Source organism: Vespula vulgaris, chromosome 5 (assembly GCF_905475345.1).
Source record: "Vespula vulgaris chromosome 5, iyVesVulg1.1, whole genome shotgun sequence".
In the NCBI taxonomy this organism is placed as follows: Eukaryota; Metazoa; Arthropoda; class Insecta; order Hymenoptera; family Vespidae; genus Vespula; species Vespula vulgaris.
In genome coordinates this window covers 6,830,425-6,839,776 of record NC_066590.1, presented here as the reverse complement: position 1 = coordinate 6,839,776, position 9,352 = coordinate 6,830,425, and the positions used below count along the sequence as shown (strand labels likewise).

At 27.9% G+C, this 9,352-nt stretch overlaps 1 protein-coding gene across 1 annotated transcript; it reads right to left on the bottom strand.

Annotated features, from left to right (window-relative positions):
* Positions 1-583: 583 nt before the first annotated feature.
* LOC127063652 (solute carrier family 12 member 8) lies at positions 584-5,287 on the bottom strand. The gene is made up of 10 exons (XM_050993643.1): positions 4,099-5,287; positions 3,844-4,024; positions 3,626-3,771; positions 3,334-3,565; positions 3,061-3,262; positions 2,750-2,984; positions 2,353-2,670; positions 2,119-2,274; positions 1,863-2,041; positions 584-1,776 (listed from the first exon to the last, which is right to left on the bottom strand). The coding sequence occupies exons 1-10, from the start codon at positions 4,285-4,287 to the stop codon at positions 1,617-1,619; spliced, it is 1,998 nt and encodes a 665-aa protein (XP_050849600.1). The 5' UTR covers positions 4,288-5,287; the 3' UTR covers positions 584-1,616.
* Positions 5,288-9,352: the final 4,065 nt, after the last annotated feature.

Genomic DNA, 9,352 nt, shown 5'->3' with positions numbered 1-9,352 from the left:
AAATTTGAAGCAGTCAACTCCTCATATAAAACTTCATTTTTAAAAAGAGACTGTTCATAAAAATCGATCAAGAATTATACGTGAACTCATTGTTGGTGTAAACCATTATAAAACTAATGATAATGAACAGCCTTAATTTTACTATTAAATGTCATGTATTACAAATGTTCTTGCGTATGCATATATTCGTGAAACTTCAAATTTATTATTTTATTTTAATCGACAAATTTTAATAATTCAATTTTTTTTATCAAATAATGCCAATTATTATATATAACGCGTAATTCTATTTGTAATACATCAGCGAAATAAATCCGATAACGCGATATACAATGCAATTGACCGTACGTATATATAAGAAGAATTTTTAGAATAAGTGAGAAATATTTTAGAGGCGGTTTCAGTTTATCAAAACTAGAGACACTTAATTAAACGAAAAAAATGAATTTTGATTAACGAAAAAAAAAGAATTTATATATATTCATTGAAACAATACGTAAATTAATGTGAAAAAATGTCCCATGAAAAAAAAATCGATTTTTCTATCCTAATAAACGAAGGATAGTTGATTGAAAGACATTCATTGATTTTTTTTTCAAATGTATTTATCTTGATTGTATCTTTCATCACTCTTCTGACATTTATAAAAATGTTAAATAATATATAAATATATTATTAATCGTTATTTACAGAGCACTTATTCAAATACTTACAATTAGTACAATTTCTCTCGTTTACTGATATACAAACGACTCCCATCTATGATTAACGATAATGATCTTTCATATTTAATATAAAAGAATAAATATAATCTCATTGTAAAGGATAAATTCTAAAACAACTCATCAAGAGATGGAAAAGTTATTTGCAAAACATTTTAAATGCATTAATAATCCTGGCAGCATCGCATATTAATAATAATTCTGGCAGCATCATATATCCTTTGTGCGTATGATTTATTCTAATTGTAAGCTATTAGATATATTAGTTATATGTCCTCGGTTATTGATAACATCTCGCGTTTTAAGTATCGTGAGACTATTGTACTATTATAGACTTTTTTAGATTCTAATTTCATTTTGATCCATTAATAGTTTTTAATTTTAGATTAAATTTATGAAGCGATTAATTGATAATTTATTCAGACTGTTATTATCGTTAAAGATCTTTGCAATTCCGATTAGTAACCTTCCACCCTTTAATTACATATATCAAGTCTTACATTATTTTTCCTTACTTGTTGAATTACTACTGAAAATAATCCTTTTCTAACGTTTTTTCGCAAAATAAGACTAATCAACGATCAATGTACTTTACGCTCTGAAACATATTTTTAAGTGCACGAATATATTTTTAATTGGACTAGCTGTATGTGTGCATCTAACACGAGTTACGACGATGAAAATATAAACAAGAAGAGTAACGTAAAATTATGTATATACGATACAAATACACAACACAGATTCCTGATTTTATATAGCTTTCTTCCTACTTTTGTATTAAACAAAAATTATGCATATATTAAAAATCTCTACATAACGTCAATTGTATTGTGCGTCTTATTGTACGTATCAATGATAATCATAACTATCAAAGAAAAATCCACGAATCGAAATCTAATCGACGTTTACGTATTGACCTGTAACTGTAGCCGTTTGATGATATCGTCGCCTCCCAGCGAAATCCTCATTTTCTTCGTTTAATTGTGCAGAACAGATTTCAACACCCGGTGGTACAGGTGTTACAACGATTTGCTCGTAATCATAAACCTTTCTCCTACAACGAAGAAACAGATTTACAAAATGCAATCCAATTTACAACGATAGGAAATATTACGAATTAATTAGAAGTCGCTTTATTACCCCATAAGTCTTAATAACGAAGTTCTTAACCATTTGAAGAATTGAAACTCAGCTGAAACTCCAGGCTTTACAGCTGGATTAGCATGACCTACATAACTCCATACAAGGAAAACGACAACAATATTGGCGATGGCATAACCCCAATGAACCAGAAACATAATGAACAATTTCACCAGACACTGTAAGATTCATTAAACGCTAATGTACAGTATTTTACAATATATCTAATACGTATATTTTTTAATGGAATACTTACACCCAAGAGTGAAAACCATCTATTACACAAAGGACTATACCAATTCCCCAATTTATTGTGTATATGAACTTTTCGTTCGGCAGAACTTGTACTGTTTTCTTCTATACTCGGCGATGAATCTACATGTCCATTGTTTTCAGAAATGCTAGAGCTCCTCTGTTATATAAAATAATTCGTATTTATCAAGTTTATTACTTCATAACACATATTCTACACAAACATAGACACACTCACCAGATTTTTATGCCTTATTCTCTCAGGAAATAAACTATCTAAATCATTGTCTATTTCCGTTAAAGAATTATTCCTACTAGCGGAACCATAATTACGATCAAATGTCGGAGATTGCGTCCTAAATCTTTGTTCTCTCATATGTCGAATATCAAAAGTTTGAGCAAGTGCAAAATAGGCGTAATCTAAACACGCATATGTTAGAAGGAAAGGCATTGTTACAATAGGTGCAAGAGTATTAATTTGACCAGTAATTATAAAAGTTAATGTAACTGCAGCCACGACCAACATAGCATAAATAGGCACCTTATTTGGTCCTCTCTAAAATAATTTGTATGATGGATTTATTATCAATCTATTTGAAAAATTTTTTAAAACGTTATAGCAACATTGTACTTACTCCTCTTTGTAAACAACTTATTCCTGGAATAACATTTTGGCTAGCTATAGACTGAAGAACTCGAGGTGTACCATACATTGCACCTAAACAACTACTAAATGAAGATACATAAAGACCAGCAAGAAGAAGTACTGAAATTGCAGAAACCGTTGATGCTATCATAAAATTTGTAAGAAGAGCAGTCCTAGTACAAGTTGCTGCCAAGAATAGTGAGAAACAAAGATATAGTACTGTTCTGAAAGTTGATCCATTATATTATTAAATTTAATATTCATTATATTTCACGTCTATTTTTTATCAACAATTCCTACCCAGTTCCCAAAGCCGCCAATGTACCATGTGGTATATCAGTTGATGGATGCCTCAAATCACCACTCATATTAATACCGGCTAAAACACCAGTAACTGTGGGAAAAAAAACACCAAAAACTGTGAACCAATTGTAACCATCTTGATAATCAGGAAAAGTGTTGTTTCGTAAATTCCCAGACAACCATCCCTCAAATCCAGCATCTGTAGCAATTAATTATAAATATTATCTATAAAATGGATATACTATATCATAACTTGACAAATAATCTTACTAGGATCTTCGTGTGTAAAACTTCCAACCATGAAATCTACCCCAGCAAGGAGTAATATTAAAAGAAGTACAAACTGTAACTTAATGACCCACTTTACACCTGCTGTATTGATTGCAGATAACAAAATAACGGCAGCACAAGCAAAACCTCTCTGTGCCCAAGCAGAATCTAAACCAACCAAACCTGCCATAGATTCTCCAAATCCTAGAACGTTTAGAGCACAACCTACAGCCTGAAATAAAATTTATAATTATTTTATTTCTTAATAACTATCACATTAACTATTTCCCACCTGTCCAAAACAATAAAGAAGACCGATAGATCCACCAAATCTTGACCCTAATACATGAGATAACAAAAAGTAGACTCCTCCACTTTCTACTCTACACCGTTCACATATACCCACTGCGGACAATACAGTTACTAGTGCAATGCTAACTGGAAATATAATGCTCGATAAGATATGACATAAAGACACTTTTATATATCACGTTGTCTTATTACCATTACCTGTAGAAAAAATGATCAATACTGCATTTAATGCTCCGGCTTGACCAACTATCCAACCAGATCTTAAAAATACAATAACTCCAAAAATATTGATTAGACAAGAAGTAAAAACACCATCCCAAGTACCAAATAATACTGGTTGTGATATAAAAAAATTGGATTTCCACCATGGATCAGCACTCTGATAATATATAATATTAAAGAGATAAAATAAAAAAATTAGATACTGTCATAACCTATTAAGAAACTACTTACATACTCTTGAGCAAACAATTCATTTGCTCCAGTTTGATACATTTCTGAACCAAATTCTTCATAACTTCCATTATTTCTTTGTGAATTTCTTTGCATTTCTGTATTATGTAAACCATACTTGGACCAATCAACATTTCTATCATCATTAGGATCCCTATTTGGAACTTGATCTTCGTTATTTGGTCCCATTATTCCTTATTACAGTTAATATAAATATTTCAGTCACAAAATTCTCATTAAAATAGATCTAAGAAAAATATCTATTCTTCTTTTAATGTCAAATCCTCTTTTAAATAAATGAAAAAAGTTGCCCATTAAATCACAGTGTAATAACTATTATTACTTTAAGCTGCAATGCATTTGACGTGTATGTTGAATAAAATCTTTCTATATCGCATATTTTAAAGCATATACAACTAGCTGAATTTTATATGATTGAATAAAATATAACGTAACACTGGACACGTTGATATTAATATCAAAACTTAAATATATTTAGACATCAGCATGTTTGTATAGGTTAGGAAATATGTTTCACTAAAGACACACAGTTTTCAATATTATTTCCATACACAATAACATCTCGAGATAAAATCCTCGATAATTCCTTTTTTATATCAGTATATTAGATCACTGCTATCAAGTGAAAGATATCACGAAATGGTGACGTGTATTTCCAATGTACAGCAACCATGTTGCTTTCTATAATATTAATGTGTTTGATTATAGAACTAACTGTAGATACATTAGAATCGCGTATGTCCATTCAAATATGAACGCTGACATCACACTTGAAACATTTCCACGTATTCGCACGTTGTTTATTAAGGCCATTCATCACTCCTGGTTTTATAATGGCTTACATCACAAAAAGTCTAGCCGTAATTCTTCACCGATTTTGATGAATAAAATTACATTTTAAAGACGAAGGTTTAATCTAGGACACTACTTTTCCGAATTTTTTAAAAAACTTTATTTTCTTTGAAAAAAATTGTGTTCAAATATTGTGTTTTTTCAAGAATATTTTATACATAAAAATAAAGATTTTTCAAAAATTCGAGAAAGCTATGGTCCTGCTTAAACCTTCATCTTTGAAATGAGATATTGTTCATTAATATCGGTCAAGAATTATGCCTTGACTCGCTGTCGGCGTAAACACTATTTTTGCCATTTTTCATGAGAAAGTTTCCTATAGTGGCGCCTCTTGAACTTCGCGATAAAAGAGAAGAAGCTTAAACTATATCTACTGATTTTTATATAAATGTTTGAATAATGCGTTTTGCTTCCATTAAGTCAACGATTCTTTTCTTGTTGGATCTGTAAATCAATGATCAGATTTTCTAATCCATTCTAAATGCACGATGTTGACATAGAAAAATCTAAAACTAATTTAGATATTTTAATAAGCATTTCGAAGATGATTCCATGGTAAAAATAAGGAAATACGTCTTCAGTCAATCGTACCAAAGAATCTTTTTGATATTATAAAAAAAATTTTTGAGATACTACCAAATTTTATAGAAATCTTTAGCTTCCGTTATATTTTACTTATTAGAAACATAAAAATTTTATAAGAAAATTCACGAAACAATTTTAATTTAATATTTTAATTCGCGTATATTTCAAACACGAATTCATTGCCTATATCTAATATTAAAAAAAAAAATTCGTACTTTTGATAATTTTCCAGTTATTTAAACAATCTTTTAAGCACAAGGAGTACAATAATACTTAAAAAAGGTAAATTCGTTTAAATATTATAAAGATTGTAACACGGGAGAAACTTAAGATAATTTTAATTCAAAGTTTCAACACTACGAAATTATCATCTCGGAAATTTTTAAATCGAACCTTCAATCAATTATCACTGTTAATTTTTGTTCAATTTGGTGATAAAAAGCTCATTCGAAAAATAAAAATTTTTTATACGATATCCTTTCAGATTTTCAAAATAGGCTTTTACTTGCATAAAAATTGCTTTAAAAAATTATTTATTGTTAGATATTTTTCCAAAGAAAATAACATCTTTCAAAAGTTTGAAAAAATATATATATACAGGATAATTATAAATTAAGGGATTAAGGATTGAATACCATCTTTATCAGAAATAGTGTAAAAAAAGGATATTCTAAAAAATTTAATGATTTCATATGTCAAATATTTTAAAAATACAAAATAGAACACTCAACTACCATTTAAATCGAAAATTTAATGATTTCTGATTTTACTTGTAAAATAGTCTGAACTTTCTTAATTGATTAGAATTTCTTTAAAGAATAATTAAACAAGTATAGACTAAAAGTTAATAAGTAAGAGATAAAGAAACAAAAGAATGAACAATATGGAAAAATAAAAAATCATCATAGAACATAGTAAATTTTGACTGAATTTAAATGCAGCCATTAGCTCGACAGTACTTGCGTTATTTACATTTATCATATATCGCAAGCAATATCGATTTCCAGGTCTCACCACTTGGAGGTTGCTGCATACGGAGACCCGCGGGCTATGACTCTACTACTAATGCCAAATATTTTAGAATCAATTACATAGAATCATTATTATTACATATTCAATAAAAATTATTATAATTTGGAAAAAACAAAATCAACCGCGAAACGAATCTAAATTTTTGTCTAATCAATTAAGATTAGACGAAAATTTATGAATTCGCTTGATATCGACCTACCTACCCGATAAACGCGAAGAAATATGATGAAACTAAAAATAAAACACATTGGTGATTACTATGCACATAGCCTATAAACATTATATAAAGATTATTTAAGTATTTCATTATTTGATAATCAGAATACATAATACTATTATACAATAAATCAGTCCCCTGTAAACAATAAACATAAAATATTAAAATCTTTTGACAATTAAACAAAAATTCTAAAAATAATATGTCAAATTTATGTAATAAATCAGCAGTCACCTATAAACATAAAACATTAAATAATTTAAAACATTTCATAATCAGAGAAGAAGCAATCGAAATAATGTGGGAACTCCATATAATAAATCAGCAGTCATCTATGAACATAAAATTCATAACCAATTTTATAAACAGCCAAAAGTAATCGAAATAATATGCGAACTTCATAGAATGAATCAGCAGTCATCTGTGAACATAAAACATTTCATAATTAAAAAAAAAGGAAGCAATCGAAAAAGATGTGAATTTTATATAATAAAAAAAACAACCTGTGGATATAAGAACTTTATAATTTTATTACTTTCTGAAAATAAAACATATATTGCAATGAAAATTATTTTACACACACCCACGCACGCGCACACGCACACGCACGCGCACGCACACACACACACACACACACACGCACGGAAAAAACAACCAACAGAAACAGAATAAACCAACGAAGAGTCGAATCCAATCTTGTCAATTTAGATGATAATGCCTGAAACAGAAATCAAATTGATTAAAAAATTTTTTAATATTTCAAATGAATAAAAAAAAATAATTGCAAACAATTCATCCTCCATTGTTTTTTGTTTTTCATAATCCCAATTCTTCATTCTAGTTTTCAATAATTAATCCACATTATTAATTTGCTAAGCCTTTTTCTTGATTAGAGGATCTGAAAAACCTGAAACACAAATCTATTTTATATAATCTATTCATAATCAATTTATTTTTATGTCATATACCATGATTATATGACAAATCTTGAAATTTCAACGATGTTGTTAATACCCACTGATATATAAAGGAATATTTTGCAAGATTTAATCTTGGAACGTGAAAATGACACTTCTCTGTAACAGAAAAATATATAAAAGGGCATGTGTGGAAAGACAAAATTATATCTACAATCTATGGGCAAATATTTTCATAATTTTGGTAATTTAAAAAATAAAAAATTTTATACATATATATTTCGCCATAGATTGTAATGCTGAAATAATAATAAAAAAAAAAAGTATTAAAATGGCCATAAAATTGGCACTGAATATATCGAATTCTCGATGCATTAGAAAACCTGTTTTACATTTAAATAAAAATATGAAGTAGATTTTATGTACAAATATAAATAAATATATAGAAATATGTGAAAATTATAAAAAGTAAGAATTGCATAATAAATTATCAATTGTTTAATACAATTACAAAAATATATTGTCAAGATACGTTATAAAAAAAAGGAAAACAGATTGTGAATATTTCACAATATTTAAGAATTAAGCCACGTTAAAAAAAAAAAGAAAAAGAAAAGAGAAAAAAGAAAGAGAGCAAACTGCATCTTGCGTCGTATTACAGAATGCATACACAATTTTGTATACCGCTATAAGCATATCTATAACGAGATCAGATCTATATTTAATCGATAGATTACATATATCTTATATTATTACGATTATGCTAACGCGAAGTATGCAGTTACATCGAGTCAGATGCACATATTACATCATTTATATATGACACTTACTTATCTATTAAATTATTAAAAATATAATACAACTTCACAATTTTAAAATCATGTATTTTGTATATGTATATAAAATAGTAATGAAATATAAAATTTGAAAGAGAAAAATAAGATTAGATACAAAAATATTATATATATTAAAGCCAAGATAATTCTAATGTATTCCTGTATATTATTCTTACAAATTTATTTTATGAATTTATTTTATGGCCACTGCTTGCTTTAATAAATCCTAACATTCCTAGCTACCTCAAATCTTATAGATTTTTAATCAGAATAATTAGAATCTATATAAGATGATGATTATATTCATACAAGATATGTAGAATGACTCTTACAATAACTGAGCCGTTCTAACATCTTGTGAAAAAAATTATGTTGGCATTGCATAAAATATATATATAAATATATAATCATCAAAAGTGAATATATATAAAAAAATTTCAAAGAGAATTAGTGATTTACTAATAATCATATAAAAAAATTTGGAATTATTCTGAAATAAAAATCTACATGCTTGAGTATCCAGGTGCATTCCTGAATGCAGACCTGTCCCTGAACTATTTCCGCCCACACTCCTGAGTGTGGGACAGCCTTTTCATTCGTTTCATTTATATACCAAGTCTTATGTACTTTTATTCCAAAAAATAATCAAATTTCTTTAACTTATGTACAAACATTTATTAAAACATTATCATTCACTATTCCTTCTTCGTATTTCTTATAAGATTTTCATATATATGTTTATATAAAACAAAAATATTCTTCCTTTATATCCATCAACTATTTCATTTGATAAT

Bases quoted from the DNA above. Each gene is read 5' to 3' on its own strand.
- LOC127063652 (XM_050993643.1), bottom strand. From the start codon at position 4,287: ATGGGACCAAATAACGAAGATCAAGTTCCAAATAGGGATCCTAATGAT. The intron at 2,985-3,060 runs GTAGGAATTGTT...ATCAACTTTCAG, and splicing joins TTGGCGGCTTTGGGAACTGG to AACAGTACTATATCTTTGTT. The intron at 1,777-1,862 runs GTAATAAAGCGA...TCTTCGTTGTAG, and splicing joins TCGTTATTAAGACTTATGGG to GAGAAAGGTTTATGATTACG.